The following is a 21,999-nucleotide window of genomic DNA, read 5'->3' on the forward strand; positions in this document are numbered from 1 at the left end:
CAGGTCTTAACTGTCCCCTCGGTGTCCTTCAAGCCTTTGCTGGTTTTCTCAGTCAGGTCTCACCATCTCCCTCACGTGGACAGCTCAAAGAACTTGGTCCCGGTGGTAAGCTACATAGATAGACTAGGCCCTCGAAAAGCAGGGTCATTTGTGTGTGTGTGTGGGGTTCCAAGATTTTCCAGAACTCCCTAAGGCTAAGATCCAAAATGGACCCCACTTGCCAAGGATCATCAGCGGAAGAACTTGAAGTTCCCCTCCTTCGTCTGCCCCAAGTCTTCTGAGGTACAACTGAACAACACGACAGCCCTTGTCTGTGCATCATGGTGATCCGGTGTGCGCAATGACCTGGAGGCAGCAGAGCGGTCATAGCAAATGCTCACTTTATTACACAGATGTAATTAACCTGATCACCGTGTCCGTGGCCCACAGGGCAAACATATAGGACAGCAGTAGATAACGGTGGGTGGTGGGACACAGCACCAGATGAGTAGGGCTGTGGAACACAGCTTTTCGTGAACAAAGCATCCAGTACTCTTCCCCCAGCTCCTGTAGGGGGAGAAGCAGTGGCTTCCCTGGCAGGCTGTGTGCTGCCGTGCCCACCCCAGATACAGTGTGGGCCGAGGGCTGCTGGGTCTCTTGTCTGGCTTGGGAGCAGGAGCCTTAGAGGATGTAATGGGCAGGCCATACTTTTGAGTCGATGCTGCATTCCTATCGCCCAGTCTGGCTTGGTACCCTACGGGCCAACTGAATTGAAGGAAAAGGAACGGAAAACAAGACAGAGTTTTCTAGGATGTGGGGACTTGTGCAAGTTGCTGGTTGACTGTCCTGGGCTTTGTCAGCGAGCTGTCTCCAGGAAGAGACGGCTGGTCCCCTGAGCCCAGCTCGCCTCAGGTTTCTCTCCCTCTTTTCTCTTCCTCTGGCCAGCATGATGGTAACCCAGGGGTCTCTCCTCAGCCTCATTTCAGAAACTTTCCTACATAGTAGGAGGTTCAGGAAAAGCAATGAGGTATGGGGGGATGCGGATGACCCCAAACACCCAGCAAATATTCCTCACCATTGGCTGATTTGGTAGGGGCAGGCTGGACACGTCTGACTCTGAGCTCCTTGGGATCCTAACAGAGAAGATGAGACAAGGGTCCTGGGGCACAAGGCTAACAGCACTCCTATCCCAAGGGAGGCCGGCCCTGGCTTGCCTTCCTCTTCCGAGATCCCTCTTCTGGACAGACTCCTAGAAACAAGGACTGCCCTACTTTCAGGGAACAGGGCTGCCTAAGGCAGCCTCCCAGAGCTTGTGAGCAGATGTACAGACCCGCTCCCAGCACAGTTTTCACTCCCTTCTCTCCCCAAGCAGCTCCAGATGTGTCACAGCTGCCACAAGAACGTGTCCAACCTGTCCACAATGCCTGCTGTCTGGACACCATGGTGAGGCAGAGTGCTGGGGTAGGGGATGCGGGATGTTGCCTCATGGGTAGGGGATTCCTGGAGCAGCCCTGGCCGGTTTAGGGCAAGCAGAGTCTAGGGCATGGGAGGACCTGGTGTCTTTGGTACACTGAGGGAGCTGATAAAACTCTGAATACAGGGACAGAGAGATGATGGACCTGGGGGTGGCTGTGTGCATGGGGCTGGAAGGCATTTGGATGTAGGAATGGTATGCTGGGATGGTGGGGTGGAGAGACAGTGTGGATGGAGCAATGGACAGGTGGGAAGATGGATTTGCAGATGGGTCAAGGTTGACAGACAGGGGTGATTGACTGGAAGGTCAGGCGGAGGAAGATGAATGGGCGGAGGCTGTGTCAGTCAGGACAAGCTCAGGAAAGCGTTGATCTATCCGTGAGGTTAGGCTGAGGAGTAGAAGAATGGATGCCAGAGATGAAACTTTGGTGTCAGTCTAATGCTTATTTGGAGGAACTAAATGAGAACTTTGAGGCCCATCCTGATCCCTGTCCACTGTGTCCTCAACTGCCCAAGGCCCTGCCTCCCATTCTTGGCCTTCTCTGTCAATAGAGACCCTCTCAGGTTTTCTGACAGATGTCCCCGTTGACTGATTCCTTCTGGGCCCTCCTGTGGGAGCTAGCTCTTCTCACCTTGGCACCCTGTCAGGCAGTGGGACCTGAGCTGTGGCACCATCCAGCCTGATCCTATACAGCTGTGACCACACGTGGGACGAGAGCCACTGACCTCCACTCCTGTGCAAATGTGAGGACTGAGCTGGAGAGAAGCCTCTTAGGTAGCCCTTGGGGAAAGTCCAGTCTGGGTTTGAGGCAGGGCTGGGCAAGTTGATGAGAGGAGTGGTGGGAGAGACAGGACTTGTGCCAAGAAGCCATAAGGTCATGAGACGGGATCTGGGCTGGGCCTTGGGGGGTTGGAGAGTTCTGCCTGCTACCTGCCCTCCTCACTCAGCCTTCCTGGTTTAGCTTTGGCCATAAAATAGGAAGAAAAGTAGCCTTTTAATTTGGGGTTTTGGGGGAGCAAGACTCTGTGAGAGCCACATCTCCAGGGAGCCGGTTCATGTTTGGCTCGGGTTACCAAGAAGCAGGCCTGGCAGGTAGTTCCTGGGTCCATGGTTTGTGAACTAGAGGAGGTAGCAGGAGTCAGGGATGGAGTACCATGCCCCTCCCTGCTAGCTCTGTGTAGAGCCCCCAGGCAGACTGGTGGTTGAAACCAAGGGCATGCTGTGGTTATGGCCACCCAGGGCATACCTCCCAGTGAAGAACGCCCATGGATCCTGTTCTTTCCAAAGCTGTGAGGTTGTTTGGTTTTGTTGTAAGGTCTTTGGAGAGCTGGAGTCTAAACACAGCACCCATAGCTTTGCCAGGGCCTCAGGACCTGGTGTAGCAACCTCACTTTACCCTCCACCTCCTGGCCTCAGGCCACACTGCCTCAGGCGACACTGCTGACATCCAGCCAGAACTCATCAACACACCTGGGACTCCCTTCTGCTGCTTCCAGCCCTTGGTTTCCTCACCCAACCCTTCACAGCCCTCTCTCCCTGCCACCCTGATTCTGTGGCCGCCTTGACCCCTGAGCTCTGCCCAGCAAACTGCTAGGCGCTCACCCTTGATGTTTACAATTGCTGGCCAAATCTCATGCACATGGTCCAGTGCCATCTGACAGCTGCCTTGAGGGGCTATCGCTCCCAGCAGCTAGGATATAGATGGGGCTCTCAGCTGAACCCTAAATATGTAGCCTGGAACATGGAGACAAATCTGGCTAGGCAGCATTTTGTTGTCTGTGGTGAGCCCTCTCGTTCCTAAAAGGTGGGTATGAGGAGAGGAGGTATTTCAACTAAAGCAAACTGGTGGCCCTCTGCGACCTTCCTCAGAATGGCTGGACCACATAGGAGCAGGCACTCTGAAGTCCTGACACCAGGGACTTAGGTCATCAGGGACGCCACCTCAGGACTCCTGGCCCAGACCTCTAGAGACTACAGCTCCTCAGCATACCTGAGGGTCTAACGTTGTTCCCCCTCCACAAACATGGTGCCCACCACCCCACCCAGAACTCTTTCTTGCCAGTGGTCACTGGCCTGCCCTTCTGGAAGGGTCAAGGAGGCTGTGTGCTATGGGGCAGCACAGACAAGAAGCCCTGCGTGGGGTACAGCTGGGAACGAAATCAATCCAGTGGGGCTTCTTGTGACGTGAGGCAGGTCTCTACCAGCACACGGACTCAGTGTTCGAAGGCAGACGCTCAGGAGGACCGGTCGTCCACTAGAAGTTGGGAGGCCGCCGTGTGTCCTGGCTTCTCTGAAACCCACCAAAACACACCTCTGTGGCCTTGAAGAGCTGTGGCCTCAGGAACCTTCCAGGGAATGAGATCTACCTCGGCCTTCAGAGCAAGGGTTGCTGTCAGGCTCCATTCCGGGACAGCACCGGGTTGATGATGGCCAACAGGATCCTTCCATAGAATGTTCTGTTAGAGAACGATTACACAGTTGTGAAGAGATAACCAGCCATCAAACAAGCCCCTAGGACCACAGCTCCTCCACAGATTCCTTCCAAAGTGTTTCCTGAATTTCACACACGTCTGTGGTTTGTCTCAATTTCTTTTTTTTTTTATTTGGCAAACATCTCCTCGGTACTGATGCCATGGTTGGGACTTCTGTGGAGACCTATTTACATTCACATTAACACACGCTGCACACCTCGCTCTGGGCAGGGCCCCCTGGGCCCAGGGTTCAGGAGCAGTCCCCCATATTGCACGCTAGGCCTGCAGCTTGCTGCAGCCACACAGAGGGCGCAGACCCGGACTCTGTCTGCTGTCTCTCTTTGTTTGGTACAGGCATGAGCCCTCTTCCTTCATTTCCTCCTTGAATCCTTGAGGGAGTCGAGCGGGTGGAGGGCAGGGCGGGCAAGGGCTGGAGTGTAGGTGGGCGAGCCACACCATCACCCCTAGGACTGGAGACCAACATTGGGGCTATGTACAGGTGGGCTTGAGTCTTCTAGGTGAGGTGGCGGCTGGTTTTTGTGGTGTTTTTTTTTTTTTTTTCTTTTTCTTTTTTTTTTTCTGTAAAAGTTTGAAAGAAATGAGGGTAGCCATAGCAAGACACTGGGGACGGGGGTGACGGGGTTGAGATGGAGGTAGGGTGGGGTGGAAAAGCAGAGAGGTAGAGGAGGGAAACTGAGAAAGCATGATTTGCCGTCTCCTTATGCTCGCGAAAGCAGTCAAGAATCAACCCAAAAGATTGTCACAGTTTCATTTAGGAAGTGTGCTCTCTCTGGGGAGAACACGTTAGCACTTTTTTTTTTCACAAGTGGAAATGACTTATGAGAAGTCCCAGGAAGGTGTGGGGACAGATGGAGATGTCACCCTTGCGTGTAGGGACGCACGGGCGTGGCCCTTGGGCACACAATGCTCAGGCTCATGCTGACTGGGGCTTCTGGATGTGGTGCTGAGGGCCATAGGGCCTCGCTGCCGACCACATTGCCCAGCCAGGATGCTGCCCACCGGTCAAAAAGGAACGAAAGGTTTCTTCTTGGCCCAACCCACCAAATCCCAGTATCCCGACACCCGCCCCCCTCCCCTTGACAAAATCAAAACCAAAATCAAAGACTGACATCCAAACCAACCCAGGGTGGAGAGACCATGAAAAAAATACTTTGGCAGTGATAAAAATAAATTTTGGATTTTGATTTTTTTGAGTTTGCTTTTTTTTTTTTGGGTTTCCTTTGGAGCGAGGTGTGTCTGGCATCCTTGGCTGGCTAGCTGGTAAGGTAGTTTATAGGTACGTTTCTTTTGCTTAAAAAAAAAACAAACAACTTTTTGGATTTTTTCTCTCTCTCTCTCTCTCTTTTTTTCTTCTTCACTTAAAGCCAAAGAGTTTGACGTTAAAGAAAAGAAATAAAACCTGAAACAAAAACTGCTTCTTGAGTTGGAAACTGAAATGTTTCTCGGCATCTCTTCTGTGTGCGCGCCGATCCCCCCCGGGGCTGGCTGGGAGATAGAGCAACACCGGCTAGAAAAAAAAAAATCACAGTTTCTTCCCTTACCGAGGAGGGATGGGGGAGAAGCCCCCCCCAGTCTTCTCTGTCCGTTTCTAAGTAGCTTGTCTGCCAGCAAAACAAAACAAAGTCTCCAAAAGTTCTTCATGGAAAACCAAAGCTACCAACTGGGGTTTCTCTGCTGACAGAGAAACCCACGTGGACTTCACAGAGACGGAGACACGGGAGAGTCAGGGAGGCAGAAGGAGACGAAGACATCCAGACACGCAGAAGAGAGGCAGACGCAGAAAGAGAGACGGTCACAGACAGACACAGAGGGGGCAGACAGCTGGCCACACTTCCGCTGACGCCGATGTCTGCAGCTCCGTGGTGGTTTCTGAGGGTGCTTGCGAAGAGAGACTGTAGAGGTCCTGGTGGACCTTGTCAGGTAGCTGGGGCTGCATGGGTGCAGTTCTGTTGGATCTGTGTTTTATTTTGGAGAGAAGCAGTAGCAGCAGTGACTCCACAAGGCCAGCTCCAGGCAACTGGTGGACCACGGTGGGGCCGGGGTTGGGTTGGCAGGGCAGGGCGTCCAGGGGCTGAGTGGCAGATCTGGAGGTCAGCGGGGCACAGCAGTGTCCAGTGGGACTGGTGGGCCCGGAGAGCAGGGACGAGAGGGTCCTGCTGAGCCGGCTTCGCTGGGGCTGGCAGTGGCGTCAGGCTGTCCAGGTAATGGGTCAGCCACCGCAGCTGCAGGGCCCTGCAGACTCTGGCCACACACATGGTGGTGTTTCTCCCAGTCCTTGTGCTGACAGAAGGACCCGCAGTAGCGTGCGGCGTTACAGCCACTGCAAGTCTCACTGGCCTTGCGCCCGCAGTTCCAGCAGCTCTGGATGTGGAAGAAGGCAAAGGAGATGGTAAGAATAGGAAGGACCTCATGTGCTCAGATAACCTGCCCACTGATGAAAAGAAGTGTGAGTGTGTATGCGTGTGCATGCGTGCATGCGTGTGTGTGTTTTGCACAGGAGAGCTATGCATCCACCCCCAGCTGCCAAGACCCAGGGGAAAAAAACTACTCAAGGCCCCTAGAGGCAACGGAACTGTCAAGTAGTTCCCCGGTCCCTTTGGGAGGAGAGGTGGCCATGGATCAGAATTCCCTTTTCTGACCGTATTTCTCTGAGGGGATGGCTGGAGATCTCTGGAAGGTGGCAGGGCTGTGGAGCTGGGAGGAAGGTTGCTCCTGCTTCAGGAGTCAAAGCCTACTTCTCGCCTCTATTCACCTTCTCTGGCCTCTCCACTCCGCTCTTCCCCGGTTCACCTGCTCCGCTCACATAGGCCTTGCTGGCCCCTCCACCAGGAAGGCTCTTAAAGATTTGTTTTTTTTGTTTTATGTTAAGTCTACTGTCCTTACAATGTATCTAAGTACACTGGCTTCAGACACACCAGAAGAGGGCATCGGATCCCATTACAGATGGTTGTGAGTCACCATGTGGGTGCTGGGAATTGATCTCAGGACCTCTGGAAGAGCAGTCAGTGCTCTTAACCTCTTAGCCAACTCTCCAGCCCCAGATGGCTCTTTATGCCAGGCCTGCTTGGATGTCACATCTAGTGAGGCACCATCCTCTCCGCCAAATGCCCAACCCTCTGGTTGGCTCTTGGCCCCTCTTGTGACAGCTCCAAGATCCTGTGTGTGCATGTGTGCACTGGTACATATATGTATGCATGTGGAGGCCTGAGGAAAATATCTGATATCATTCCTGAGCGCTGTCAACCTTATTTTAAGACAGGGTCTCTCGGGCTGGAGAGATGGCTCAGTGGTTGAGAGCACTGACTGCTCTTCCAGAGGTCCTGAGTTCAATTCCCAGCAACCACATGGTGGCTCATAACCATCTGTAATGAGATCTGATGCCCTCTTCTGGTGTGTCTGAAGACAGCTACAGTGTACTTATATATAATAAATAAATAAATCTAAAAAAAAAAAAAGACAGGGTCTCTCATTGGTTAAGCAACTGGGTTAATATGGTGGACCACTGGGCCCCAGGATCTACCTTGCTTTGTTTCTCCAAAGTCGGAGACTTGACCCTTCTTAAAAGCATCCTATGAATGACTTTCCTGAAATGGCCTTTCCTTTCTCTCTGATGTCCTGACAACCAAGCGTCCAGGCACACACGATCCGATCTCCTGGCTCCTCTTCTTCCCATTCATTGAACATCTACGTGTATGCCAGAAGCTGAGGCAGGCTGTGGGGTCCTGAAAAGTCCCCTAAACCTCTTGCTTTCTTAAGCTGAAGAACAGAGAGGGTTTGACATCAACACACTTCAGTGGAACGTGAGCCCCATCTCGTGTCAGGCCCCAGACCTTCCGTCACTGCTCCCGCAGGTTGGGAAGGCCTGAGGGTCACCTTGCCGGGTCTCACGGGTCTCTACATTAACTGACCGTTGGAGCTGAGGAGACTGCATGCTCACTTGTGGCCCCCGTGACAGTTGAGTTCACGGAGAGCAGAGAGCTTATGAGGCCTAGAGGTTGTATACGTGGGGCGTTCCAACCCAGGTTTGGCGAGCTCTCAGACTGCAGTGCCCCTGGAGGCGGCTGGCCCTACCTCGCTGGAGTCCTCCTGCTGGTTGATGACAGTCAGGGCATCCTCCGAGGCCTGTCGCTTGGCCTCAGCCAGGGCTCGCTCCATCTTGGCACGCTCTGTGGTGATGAGTTCGTGGGCTTTGCGTTCCGCATCAGACACGGCTTTCTGTAGTTCCGACATCGCCTGACGCTTCACCTCATTCACAGCTTCTTCTGTGAAGCGCAAAAGCGGGATGGTGGTCACACTGGCCAGTAGTCACCCTGGCTGGCTCCCCTGGGGATCTGGACCCTCTGCACTCGTGACTTGGGTAGGAGGAGCCTAAATGCAGTTGTGTACACACATGCCTACCATACATTGCGTGTGTGCACACAAAGGCACAAGCCGATGACTCCACTCCTTTGCTGAAGGGTATGTGGGCAAGTCCATGTGCGACCCTGGTCACGAGGAACAGAGCTGTGGGTTTCCAAAGCTGTGGGTCTACCTGCCAGCATCATGGTTCTGACTCTGGTGTGCATCTTCAGGGAGTGTGAGTCCCTACCCACAGTATGGTCTAGCAGGCTTCAGGCAAGTCCCTGCTGTGAGGGACCTGCTTTGAGAGCCACAGGTCTGCTTGGGCCTATCCACAGGGGGCCAGAAGAATATACTATGTGAACCCGGCTGTAAATACCCTGATTCATTCATTCATTCATTCATTCATTCATTCTCTCTCTCTCTCTCTCTCTCTCTCTCTCTGTCTCTCTGTTCACATACATGCATTTTGTACATACCCCCTGTGTGTGGCCCAATGTGTAAACTTGTTACATGTGGAGACCATCTGAGTCACAGACACTTCTCACGATTGTTCCCAGGGTCTGCCCTTACTCACCAGCCTTCCTCCAGATCTCTTCAGGCATATAGCCAGACAGGGTCCTGGGGGTGAAGTCCCGGTGAACATCTGAAATAAGGGGGCAGGGTACAGTGTCACACACAAAATGCGGTCATCAGTTGCCCTCTTCCACAATGAGTTCCCTTCCACTCTGGCCCGGGTTTGAAGGCAAGAAGTGTTGTTTCCCCTTGGGAAACACATGCCGCTAGGAGAATGGGGGGATTCAAATTGGCATACCCTACGAACAGTTAACGTGGATTCAGGTGGGATCTGGGCATGTTCTGGACCTCCCCCTCATCTCTGTGGTCACCACCGTGACGGGGTGGGGGGAATAGAAGCCCCTAGCTGCCTCCTTCCAAGCTTGGCCTGCACCTACCAGAACCTGGGAGGTCCAGCCTTTCCCAGGCAAATTCTCTGTTTAAGTAAGGCTGAGTGTTGGCTAGCTTCCTGGGGACATTGGTGGCATCCTACAGAGACCATGTAGGGCTAGCAGCCTCTCACTGCAGGTCCTCCATGTTCTTCCTTGGTACACACCTAGCTGAGACCCCTCAGAGCCACTGCAGCTGTTGAGGGACCGGGCGGAGATGGGAGTGGGGCCCTTCTTCCCCTCCTCAGAGTCACTGTAGCACCGGATCCAGTGGTTGAGTTCCTCGCGGTCGGCCTCCTGACACCGGCGCAGCACGGTGAGGGATCTCCGCGTCTTCTCCGCCATGTCCATGATACAGTTCAGGAGCTGCAGGCAGGTGGCAAGGCCTTCAGTACGTTGGAACCGGGGCTGTGGCCAGATGTGGCCATCCAATATGGAGGGGATGGTCAGGGAGCCAGCTCCTCATTCCTGAAGGTGGGGGCACAGAAATCTGCCTTGGCTCCCCACAGTGAAATGACTCTCACTGCCTGCGGGCACCCGACTTGAATGGGAGCTTTTCTGGATGCAGGGTGGGGGCTCGGGGTGTTGCAATCTGCCTTGGGAACCTTGCCAAGAAAGGTGCATGGTGGCCAGAGAAATGGCCGTTCTTAGGAACATCAAAGCATGGTCCTCCTGGCCTGACCAGGGCCTCAGGCACCTACCACAAAGGTGCCCTACATCTGGGGGTTGGGGATTTAGCTCAGTGGTAGAGCGCTTGCCTAGCAAGCGCAAGGCCCTGGGTTCGGTCCCCAGCTCCGGAAAAAAAAAAAAAAAAAGGTGCCCTACATCGCTGGGGCTCTACTCTGCAAGAGCCTCTGAGCAGGAAATAGTAGTGTGTGCATGGCTCAGCGTCCTCGTCTCTACCCTTTAGCAGCATCCTGATAGGCTAACAACGGACAATGATGCTCACATCAAAGGGTGGGCAGCCAGTAGGCATGCCGGTAGGTCCTGCCAGGAGATGCTGAACCCAGAGGAGGCCAAACTCGGTCAGTGTTGGTCTGCACCCCTCAGCCTTAGGCTCCAGAGTCGGGCAGACATTCTGGGAGTCACAAGGGCCTGGCAACCCCAGCCGGGTACTCACACTATTGAGATGCTTCCACTCTTCTGCCCACTCACGTTCCGTGAGCCGGTGGTCAATCACTTCTTCTTGTCGAGACCCAGGTATGGCTGCCGAAAGGGCAATGCATAGTTAGGCCCCCATGCGGATGCCAAGGCTAGCTTGCCTATTGCCAAGCCCTGCCCCTACTCCTAGGGTCAGGAAAAAGGTTAAAACCAAGTCATTGGGTTCTACCTCAGTGACTCATTGTCTCCCACCAGCCTGTCTAACCAAGCTCCTCTCGCTTCACCCATTTCTGACAGGCAGCTTTAAATGCACTTTAAAGGTCTCTCTTATTGTGGCCCAGAAACCTCCGGGCCTCTGTGCAGCTGCTCAGCGTCTGTGTGTTTATGATTTCCTCTCAGATGTCTGTTCTCCTCCTATGCATTCCTCAAAGTCCAGGCCACAGGGCCCCTCCACAGCTGCGGTCTTTGGAATTCCTCAGGCCACGTGTGTCTCTTGGGCTCTAGGTCCAAGATCTCCCTGTTTACTCTGTTTCACTACTACCCCAACTCCCAGACTGTCAGCTCCATGGAGAAACATGGCGTGCTGTGTTTACCTCTGTGTCCCAGGCTGAACTCTGACCTGGGTGTTTACCAGTATGGTCTTGGGATCGGATCGACTGTCAGCAGGATAGAAGCACCAACACAGGATGGCCCATTCTTGGTGGGATCCTGGGGCCCTTATCTCGCCACTCCCTGCCTTCATTTGCCAACCCTACCTAGTGCTTGCATAGTAAGTAGTTAGAAAGAAAAGCCCCAAGCTGACCTAGCAACTTGAGGGGTATCCCCAAGCAGTGCTTGGCACTAACTACTGCTCCCTTCTCTCTGCCTTGACCTTGCAGGGAAGGTCCATTCTCCCATACCACAGATGAGGAAACTGAGGGTGGTGAAGGGTCATGTCTGTCCATAGTCATCAGGCAGACAGTGGAGGAGGCAGTGTCGGGTGTAAAGCCAGTCTGGGTCTGTAACCTTGGGAATGGCCAAATGGGGTGGAACGGGGTGTAGGTTGCCACTGGCTGGGGCGTGAGGGACATGATGGCCCCGTCTTGGTTTTCCTGCAGTGTCAAATGCTTCTAGTGTCTTCACTGGGGCTGTGCAGGTGACCTGGCGCCAATCCAGACTTCCTGGGGCAAAGCCTCTCTTTTAAGCAGCCGTCAGCGCCTAGGGACCTCCTACTACCCTAACCTGAAATGCCTCCCTTGAGTTGCAGAAGGGCAGGGAGTGGCCACAACCGTCATCCAGCACCCACGAGGGGCCTGTGCCAACGCCCGAACTAAAATAGAGGCTGAGATCCATGCGACAGCTGTCGTTTATTTTTGCATTAGCAGAAGCGGGTGGGAATTAGCACCTGCCTGACCCGGCTGTGGCAAGCCAGACACTGTCACCTGCTGCCTAGGACCGGGCCCTGGAAGCTTCCATGGTGTGGGGGTAGGGAAAGGCCTCTGCTGACCCTGCTCAGGGACCCTAGTGGTGTTCTGAGTGACCCTGGATGGTCGTTTCTAGCATTCCGTTCCAACACACCGGGGTGCAGCCGGGGTGGCCATCTCTGGGTTTCTGCAGAGGACGTTTGGGCTAGGCAGGTGGTGCTGTGCCCAGCTGTGGCTGCCCCACGGGCACTCCTTGGGCCTCAGTTTCCTTTGAGGTGTGGGTACAGACTGAGAAATGACAGAGTGCGATTCAGTGGCATGTGCTCTGTGTCAGGTGCTGTCCTTGTCACTGGTGGCTGGGCCTTGGAGGGGAGTGTGGGCCAGGTGCTCTATCAATACCCCTGTCCTCACACAATCCCTGTTCTGACAAAGGAAGAAACCGAGGCACAGAGAGGTCGCATGGCCCACTTGAGGGTCACTTCTGAATTCAAGGAAAGGAAGGCAGCTCTGATGGTGGTCCTACTCTCAGCTACGCTGGTCTCAGGCTGCCCAAGGCAGGAGGGTGTCCCTAGGGTAGGGTCCTCTGCTGTAGTGCTATTCTGTGTGTGAGGAGGGACAACTTGTCTCTGGAGGGGCAAGTCAGGCTACATGGGCTCCTTATACCCATTTCCTTACTGGGCATCTGAGGCGGTGCTGACAGCTCCAGTGTCTTCCGCTAGGGGTTCAAACAGTTGCTGACTGAACCCCTAAATAAACACATACAAACTCTCTGCAACCCAAGCACACGCAGGCGTATCCATGTGCGCAGGCTCACGGACACACAGGGTCATGCGCTGTTCTCAGACCTCAAGTGGCTGGTGGCACCCTCACACTGCTTACCGAGGGGCCGATGGCGTTCCCGTAGCTCTCGGGGATCAGGATGTCGGTAGGAGTCCCGGAAGTGGTGGGCCATGGCCATGTCCTCCAGGCGATAGTGCGGGGGCGGGGGCGGTGTAGGGTGGGGCAGCCCATTGCTGGGGCTGCAGCGCTGGGCAGGGCTCAGGGTGCAGGACCGCTTACTGAGGTGGTCGGGGTGCAGAGGGTCCCGGTCTGACCCATTCTCTTTGGTCCTGACCAAGAAAATAGGTGGCCAATGGACATCAGCCCCAGTCTTGGATAGAGGACAATAAGGGAGGTGAGGAGAGACAGACAGGATGGAGGCAGAAACTCAGAGGAGCCCCACTGGGCTCTGCTCCCCACCTCTGACCTCCTCTGGGGCTCCAGGGAAGGAATGGATGGGGTTCCATGACCGGTGTGGTCCCCACTGTGGTATAGTGGTAAGACCAGTACCTCTGGCCAGTCAAGGGGCCCAGCCCAGATACCATAAGCCTTAGGCTCCAGGTCTCTCAGGGTTTACAAACAGCACAGAGGGAAGTGAGTTCTTGTGGACAGACCCCTCCCTGGGCTGCTGACCTCCAGGGATCCCAGAAGCCCTGGGGTCCACAGCTAATTGAACAGCATATGCCATAGAACCCAGGGTCGTCAGCCCACCAGCCTGTCCCTGCAGCGTTCATCAGGGTCAGCAGCACTGGATCAGTCCTGCTACAAAACAGGACCGGGCCAGCTGTCTGGAAGAGCTGCGGCAGGGGCAGGTGGGCAGGAAGAGGCCACCTTGGGGTCACCTCCCGTCCTGTGGGTCTATGAGAGGCTGCTACCTGTCAGGTGTTTTCCTCTTGCCGTTCTCGTTGACTTCCAGCAGGAGCTCAGACGAGTCCACCGGGGAGGTGGCGCTGGCATCCAGCAGCAGCTGTTCGTGCTGGGCCAGGTACTGGGCAGGCGTCTGCTTGGCCAGGCGGGCGCAGTGCAGGAGCTCTCGCTGCAGCAGCGGAAGATTAGCCTGCGGGTAGGACAGGGGCTTTAGGCACAGCTGACTGCCAGCTGGGGTGCAAGCCCACAGAGCCTGTTCGTAGTAGACAGCCCAGAGCTGCTTATGTGTGACTCAGGGCTGCTCTGGGTCCTTCAGGTTCCTTTCTCCTTCCGAAGGCACAGTGGGAAATGACAGGCCTGGGCCCCACTGGACACGGAGCAGTGTAGGGATTTTGCTACCTCCTAGAGTGCTGTCTGCAGCCAATATTCTCTACCTGTACCCCCGTCTAAACAGGCACCATACCATCCTTGGCATGGATAAAGAAAGCAAGGTTTGGAGGGGGCAGACAACTGACTATGCACACATGCATGAGAGTGAGAGGGGAAGGGAGATGGGAAGGGAGAGGGGAGGGGGAGAGAGAGAGAGGAAGGGATGGGGGATGGGAGACGATAGGGATTCAAATGAGGAGCGCTGTATTGCTGCAGGGTCTCTCTGCTCTAACCCCCAAAATGCACTGTCCAGAAGCCCTACTGACCCAGCTCCTCTCTCAGCCCTGAACAAAGCTCACAGCTGGAACTTGGGACATCAGCACGTAAGGACTTATGACCTCCGTGAACCCAAGCCTCAGTCATGACATCACAACTAGATTCTGCATTTTGCAGACGAAGCCACAGCTCGCAGACTCTATCTCTGTGAGCTTCTCCCAAGTGCTGGGCTAGGGGACTTCCAGAGCTGTTGTGGGTAGAGGGGGCAGGCTGGCCCTCAGCGTGCTGGACAGGGGCCCAGGGGCAGGCTCTTGGGAGAGCCAGCAGCTCTAAGTATTGGTAAATAATCTACAACTTTCCCATGTGTTTCAAAGCGCCAGGGTAGCTTTCTCCAGCCTCCGCCTCCTCAGCCTCTGTTGGCACATCCACCCAATGCATCCACCCGGCGCATCAGGCGGCCGATGCGTTTTTTTGTTGAGCGGTGAGGCTGTCGGGCTTGTTTTTCTGTTGCTGAACAGGGGCCAGCCCACCATCTGCCGACCACGTCAGAAGCATGAGCTGGTTTGAGGTCCTGGGAGGTCTCGGTAGTCCAGGGAGTCTCCTCCCTCTCCAGTCCCCCACCCTCTCCTTGGCCAGCATGGTGGGGCGGGGGCTGGGCATGAACACCATCTGGTTGCTGTTCGGGTGGGGGAACATCTGGGGTCCTGGCCAGCTGGGGCCAGCTGGGAGCTGGAGCCTCGGGTGGGGCGGCTTCTGAAAAGCTCCACTCCGTCCAGCTACATGGAGGCGGGCGTGGGGCAGAGTGGAGGGGACCTAGGATCAGGTAGCCCCCCGTTGTACCGCCCAGATATGAGGCAGCCCTTGGCTGGAGATACAGGACCACTTCTCGCCCAGAAAGAACCAGTCCTCATTCTTTTGCAGAAGTCCCAGGCATCATTCGGAGATCACATCAAGCTGGTCACAGGGTGGTCTGGGCCCTAACTTTACTTGGCATGGACATTTTGATGCCCAGAAGAAAAAAAAAATCGAAACCAGCTTTGGCCTGGATGGGACTCTGGTGAAAGAGTACTACAGCACACACACACAGAACCACCACTAAGCCCTGAGTTTTTATGGCGCTTCACTCTGGTCTGCAGAGCCTCTCCACCACAGGCTGTTGAGTGAGATTTGGTACACCTCACCCCGGCTGGGCTACGGAGGAGTTGTGTGGTCTTGGGAAGGTCACACAAGCTCTCTTGACTCACCGGCAGACCAGAGCTCTGGAAGCCTTGGTGTGCTAGGCTCCAGAGAGCCCTGTGTGAATTAGCTCAGCGCTTCCTATCACATGGGTGGCAGGCAGCTTTATCTTGCCTAGGAAAGGACTCAAGAGGGCCCCACCGTTGGAGCCAGGAGATCCATAACTATTCAGGATGGTGCTATGGTGGCCCTCCGCCCTGCCAAGAGGGCACTCCACTCACCGAGGGCAGGGAGGCACCTGGAACTGCCTGACCCTTTCCCCTAGTTTCTCTGTTTCTAGATGATTGGGGATAGGCCCCCAAAGTAGCCATGCCTCTTTGAGAGGACAGAGTGGGCTCTGGCTGGTATCTTGGCAACAACGTCAGAAATCCTGGCTGCCAGGCTATATTTTCAGGTTTTACCTTTGGCTCTTATAGTCCTTCCACCCCAGGAGCTCCATGTCATGAGGAGACAGAATTACCACCCAGTGTTCCTCACAATGAGACACTGAGGTCCTGGGTGAGCCAATGCGGGCCCAGAGAAGTGAAATGGAGGAGGTCTCTTGAGAAGGCAGAGCCTAGCGAGGTGATCCACCTAGTGTTTGCTTTAGGTGATCCCGCACTAAGTTAGGTAGGAAGGATCCTGGGGGGAAGGGACCACGGGAAGTGGAAGCTGGGTTATTCCAGGCACAGACAGGGTGGCTAATGCTGCAGGGAGCATCTGTTGCGAACATCGGCTCTGACAAAGAAAGCAGGCGCATGGTATCCCAAAGACAGGCGGCGGCAGTCAGCAGCACGCGGAGGGTGAGGAGAACGGGGCGCCTCCGACGCACACCAAGTGACTGCCAGGTGGGCCTACTCGCTGGCACCCGCGGCTTCTCTGTTGTCACTAGCTCCAGTGTGAACCCAGCAAGGTATGGGTGGGAGGGAGGAGGAGAGTGGATATGGGTGTCATGTGGGGTCCCTCTGTGAGGTGTCAGAGGGGATGAGGCCGGTAGGGCATGTCCTGTGAATGTTGTGGGCACCCTGAACAGGAGAGACCCAAGCTTGAACCCAGCCTTGGGAATCTAGCAGCGGGGAAAGAAAAGGCTTCCGTTCTGATTAACTTGAGAGTGTCAGGGCTGTGTATCCCCCTCTGGGGGCCAACAGGGCATCTGTGCAGAGAGCCTTAGAATCCATTCTTGGTCTAAGCTGGGCAGTTATAAAACTTACTGACGTAGCTGCTCTGTGAGAATGGAGAACTCCAGCCTCAGGGGCTGAGTAGAGAGGGGAGGAGCCAGCCCAGTGACCCCCTAGGTAGCTCGGTGGGGGCTCACACCTTGGAGCACATCCCTTATATGATCTGAAGCAGGCATCTCCCTGAGAGGTCTAAGCAGAAAAGGGTCACGTGGGCAAACACCTTTGGAAGCGTGCCGCCCTCTGTCCTCTCGAGTGAAGAGCTACAGTGAAGTCACAGGCCCATCGTGAGGGCCTGGCTCATTCCTGGGCGTCGATGCATAGACGACCAGATTTTAAAACACAGCCTCTCACTGAGCCTGGCAGTGCACACCTGCAACCCCAACTACTGGATGCTGAGGCAGGAGGATAGAGCTCAAGGCCAGCCTGGGAAACTTAGTGAGACCCTGCCTCAAAATGCAAAAGGGCTAGAGATGCGCAGCTCGGTGGTAGGACAACCCACCTAACGTGCACAAGACTATGCTCACCCCTCAGAGCGACAAAACCCAACCAACCAAAAAAGCCACGCGACCCCCCACAAACAAACACGGGTCCTCATTCCGAGGGTTCTGCCTGGGGATGGGAACAGCATCTGGTGCCACCCCACCCACCGTCCAGCCACATGCCTACCTGTCCATCCCCCGTCCTCCACCCTCTGCATGTACAACTATTCCCCTCACTGGATTCCAGCCATACAGACAGTCGTATCCCCTCCCTCCCTGGGGCCTTTGCATACACCGTCCCTGTTGCCTGGAGGGTGCTGCCTTTGTTTACCTTCAGAAAGGGGATGACGAACGGCCTCAGTGGAAAGTTGGTGGCTTCTTGGAGCTTGGAATGAAACTCTTCGATCGTCAGAGTTGAGTTCTGCAGAGAGACCGCCCCATCTAAAGGTTCCCGCGCATGACCGGGATGCCCCACCCACACCTTGGAGAGGAGGAGGAGGTTCCAGGTCTGGCTTGAGGGCTGGGGAGAACATGATGGGGGTTGTGGCCATCCTGACAGAGCCAGTGGCAGAGGCTGTCGTGGGGAACATGGGCGCCTGATAGCTCGTAGACTCACCACCAGTCCCAGCACCAGTGTGCGCACGCGCTCCCCGATCTCGGGCGAGATGTCGCTGCCAAACTGCTGCAGGGTGGTGAGGAACCGCTTGAGTTTGCTGAGCTGCCGCGCCCCGCAGGCCGGGGGCAGGTGCTGTGTGGACAGCGAGGCTGTGGATGAGGTGGCTGGGCCGTTGCTGAAGCCATTGGGCGTAGACGGGGCACCGTGGATGGCCGTGGGTGAGTGGCTGCTGCCGTTCATCACTGTAGGAGAGCGGTGGGTGTGCGAGCGTGAGGGCAAGGTATAACAACTGTACTTGGTGGTTGCAAGTACGCAACAAGGACGGTGCCCCATAGGACAGCGACGACGACGACGACAACGATGATGGCCGGTGTCCTACACAGCTGACGTTCTGTTCCTGCAACCATTCTGTGCTCATGGGTCTTACACATTTTTATAGATAGGCGAACTTGTAAAGGGAAGGTGACTCTCTTTACCTCAGGTACCTCAGAAGGAGGGTGGCAGGGCTCACCCCCAGGTACCTCAGAAGGAGGGTGGCAGGGCTCACCCCCGGGTACCTCAGAAGGAGGATGGCAGGGCTCACCCCCAGGTACCTCAGAAGGAGGGTGGCAGGGCTCACCCCCAGGTACCTCAGAAGGAGGATGGCAGGGCTCACCCCCAGGTACCACAGACAGGAGGGTGGCAGGGCTCACCCACAGGTACCCCAGATAGGAGGATGGCAGGGCTCACCCCCAGGTACCTCAGAAGGAGGATGGCAGGGCTCACTCCCAGGTACCTCAGAAGGAGGGTGGCAGGGCTCACCCCCAGGTACCTCAGAAGGAGGATGGCAGGGCTCACCCCCAGGTACCTCAGAAGGAGGGTGGCAGGGCTCACCCCCAGGTACCTCAGAAGGAGGATGGCAGGGCTCACCCCCAGGTATCCCAGACAGGAGGGTGGCAGGGCTCACCCCCAGGTACCTCAGAAGGAGGGTGGCAGGGCTCACCCCCAGGTACCTCAGAAGGAGGGTGGCAGGGCTCACCCCCAGGTATCCCAGACAGGAGGGTGGTAGGGCTCACACACTGGGAGTGTCTACAGGGACAGACATTTGTGGAGCTGGCTTACGCTGTCCCTGGGGGCTACCCTGAGCCTGACCTTCAGGCCAGCTGATATTCTAGATGCCGCAGACGCCCAGTTCATCCTCCCCAACTGGCTCAGGTTTCCACTATGGGCAAGCCACAGGGCGTCTTCACCCATGGTGTGGGAAATGAGAAGTCACCCCCATCACCCCAAGAAAAGGCTGGCAACCCAGCCCCCCTGCTCCCACAGCCTCAAGTAACACCTTCTACCCAATCTCCTTCCCAACTCTGAGCAATGTACCCAGAGCCTCTCCAACCTGGACCCTGAGCCTCTCTAACCTTGAGCAACACCATTGCCAGCAAATCGGTCCAATGGGACTCAACATCAGCAGAGCCTGAGACCCCCCAGGGGGAGATGGTTGGGTTCTTCAGGGGGTTTTGACACAAGAGACTGTGTCCAGGGGCTAACTCATGCCGAGGACAAATCAAGTGACCAACGAGACAGCAGATAAGCGTGCTACAGGATCACAGCTGCCAGTCACTAAGCCCTGGCTGACTGGGTAGCCCCGTCATTGGCTCAGCGTCCCAGGGCCAAGGCCAGGGGCTGCCACTCAGCCCTCTCAGCCCTGAGGGACAAAGGTTAAAAGCTGAGGTGGTGGGCCCTCGCTATGATTTGCAGGGTCTGCAGACAGGTCAGAGATCACAGGTTACAAATGCTACCTCTAGGCGTACAGACATGTTCCCACACCTCTGGCTCATACAACTGTGGCTTCTGTTTGTGTCCTATGCCCCTGACCTTAGGGATATGCCACTGTCTCCTGCCTTGGCGGAAAGTACACAAGCCAGGTGTACTGGGAGGTAGCCAAAGGGCTGGGCACAGACACGTGAGGTGGGGCTTTACCGGAGTCCCTCCTTCCTGGCCCTCAGATCTCTGTGGCTGCTATGGTTCTTGTAGGATCCTGTCATACCTCTGCTCACACTACAGAATGGGGGGGGCAGAGGGCTAACCCAACTCTGTCAGTCTTATGCTTTCAGTCTGTCCTTGTGGGCCCCGTATAGCCTTCTCTTGCTAACTCGTGCAGTGGCTGGCTCCATCTTGTGCAGATCCTGCCCGAGGCTCTAGCCCAGATAAACCCCTGGGGCTGGGGCTAGTGGCCTCCCCCACAAACATCGTCTTGATCCTCATAGACCGAAGTAAGCAGCTCGTAGGTTGAGCCAGCTGGTGGCCCCCAACTGTCCTATCCTAGGGTGGAACCCCACCTTCCACATGAGTTAAGACAAGACCCAGCCAAGAGATGCTCTGGCATGGTGTGGGTGTGGCTGCTGGTATAATTCCCTCAGAGAACACCCCTCCCTGTTCTTCTGTCCTCACCCGCAGTCTGACAGTCACCTGCTACAAGGGTTGTGTTCTCACAGGTCCTCAGGCATCCCCATTTCATAAATCCGTGAGGGTCTGGGGACAGCACCTGTCCAGATAGGTCAGACCTAGGCCTGGTGTTGGTCTCTCTATCTGCCAGTGGTCCCAAGCCATTCTGAGGTTTCGAGGTGGGCTTTAAGGTCAGAGCATAGCAGTCTAGCTCATTTCCCAAGCCATGGCTTCTAGAGCCTGTGTATGACGCCAGCTTACCTGGACGTCGGCCCTCATGAGGTCACAACCATGACAGACCCTACATGTTGGTTATTCTGGGAGGCACCCTTTGATAGCCGCTTCTGAGGACCAGACGTTTCAAAGCACGTGGGGAGAGACGTGCAGGATCCAGGGTACCTGGTATTTTTATGCTGCCACCAGGAATGGCAACCCTCTGCATTTGGTCCTAAGTGGCTCCCCTTTCCTGGTATTGGGGGGGCATACACGGATGCTGAAACCTCCCATTTGTCTCCCCCAGAATGATCTCGGGAGCCCCTTCTAGGACCGAGGATACACAGTCAGTTCCAGAATGACTGCATGCTCGTAGAGGCAGGCAGGCATAAGCACCATGTCTGGAAGCACCCCTCTTGCTCTGGGGTGGTCATTGATGTCGGCACACAGCATCCTAACGACTCCAGGCTCCTAGGCTCTTTAAGACCATATCCAGAGGACCCCACTGGGAGGATTTCCCTCTTCCTGGTGAGCTCTGACAGCAGCAGCCACCGCCGCCACACACGCCCCAGTCAACCCTAATGACATCCACTTGCTGTCACCTCAGCCAGGCCAGGAGATGGCTTGTTGCCACGGAGACCTCACTAATAACTGTGGACTTGTGTCTTAAGACCGAGGGTTCTATCACCAGGACTCTGGGCCTTCTGGTAGTTTCTAAGACATGCCGATGGATACATTGTCTAGTCCACGCCACCCACCGGACCCAGCCTGGCCTGGCCCTGTCCTCCCTGAGGCCCGCTTACCAGCCTTGCTCTGAGCGCCTGGGTCCCCCGTGGCCCGTTCGCCTCACTGCCTGTCTTCCCTCCCGAGGCTGCAGGGCAGTCTCAGCAGCTAAAGAGACGCCAAAAATAGCCCCCAGCACAAGTGTTTTCATTACCACAACAGGTGTGTTACTAAGTTAGACCGTACACGTGTCCTCGGCTGATGTTTGGGGGCACACGCTAGCACCCCCATTACTCCCCTCAGCCTTGATGCTTGGGTGGGAATTGGCCTGGGGCACATAGACCCCGATAACAGCTCTTCCACCCTTTCTCCCCGACACGGGGAACAGCAGTATCACCACGGCAAGAATCGGCCAACAGTTGATGGCCAGTCAGGCTGTGTGCCAGACTCCAGTGTGTGGCCAAGCATGGCACAGCAAGAGAGATAACACAGAACACAGGCAACCCATGTAACCTCTTCCTCATTCTTAGAACCCGGCCGCACACACCTGGGATATACAGCTAACTGGCCCAGTCAAGGCTGCCGCCGCCAGGGGACAAGTATTCTGAGTGTCACCCCGAGCTCTGGTGGAAGCATACACCAGTGACCGATGTCCACAGAGCATGTGGTGTGGCTTAGACAAGGCAGCGCTCCAGACTGTGGTAGCATCGCTTTGCAGGAGGGGAAACTGAGGCACAGGCAACCGTTCCCTTCCTGTCGTTAGCAACCCTGCCAACAGTGGGAGCTAGGGCCTTTTAAAACAGTGGATTGTGACTTGTCGTTGACGAGCGTCCTACTGTCTCCTCACAGCCCTGGCATCTGCTCCAGTCAGCCTGTCTGGCTGGTGGAGGTGGGGCTGGGGGTGGGGATGAAGCTTAGTAGGTGTTTGCATGCAAAGGCCCCACAGTTCCAGCACGAGGTCTGAGGGTCTCGGTCTCTAGCCCTAGGCCCCTGGGCCTCTCTTGTCTTTAAGGATGCTGGAGATCCAGCAATAGGAGTGTAGAGGCCACGAGAAGGACCCAGGTGGCCTTCTTGAAGCCCTCGGTTCTTGTT

At 55.6% G+C, this 21,999-nt stretch overlaps 1 protein-coding gene across 7 annotated transcripts in view; it reads right to left on the reverse strand.

Moving 5' to 3' along the window:
* Positions 1 to 363: 363 nt before the first annotated feature.
* The window catches only part of Cbfa2t3 (CBFA2/RUNX1 partner transcriptional co-repressor 3), a 74,215-nt gene continuing 52,579 nt past the window's right edge, over positions 364 to 21,999 (reverse strand). For 5 of the 7 annotated variants that reach the window (XM_006255770.5, XM_063278155.1, XM_063278154.1 and 2 more), the window contains 9 exons: positions 17,551 to 17,792; positions 17,266 to 17,355; positions 13,426 to 13,607; positions 12,611 to 12,840; positions 10,348 to 10,433; positions 9,395 to 9,593; positions 8,861 to 8,929; positions 8,017 to 8,207; positions 364 to 6,306 (listed from right to left, as the gene is read on the reverse strand). In XM_006255770.5, coding sequence (XP_006255832.1) covers positions 6,037 to 6,306; positions 8,017 to 8,207; positions 8,861 to 8,929; positions 9,395 to 9,593; positions 10,348 to 10,433; positions 12,611 to 12,840; positions 13,426 to 13,607; positions 17,266 to 17,355; positions 17,551 to 17,792 — 1,559 coding nt within the window. In that variant the 3' untranslated portion in view covers positions 364 to 6,036. Of the gene's footprint in view, positions 6,307 to 8,016; positions 8,208 to 8,860; positions 8,930 to 9,394; positions 9,594 to 10,347; positions 10,434 to 12,610; positions 12,841 to 13,425; positions 13,608 to 17,265; positions 17,356 to 17,550; positions 17,793 to 20,987; positions 21,982 to 21,999 lie in introns of those variants that run through there. The other 2 variants (XM_039097877.2, NM_001108453.1) reach the window with 2 other exon arrangements.

This window comes from Rattus norvegicus, chromosome 19, assembly GCF_036323735.1.
Source record: "Rattus norvegicus strain BN/NHsdMcwi chromosome 19, GRCr8, whole genome shotgun sequence".
In the NCBI taxonomy this organism is placed as follows: domain Eukaryota; kingdom Metazoa; phylum Chordata; class Mammalia; order Rodentia; family Muridae; genus Rattus; species Rattus norvegicus.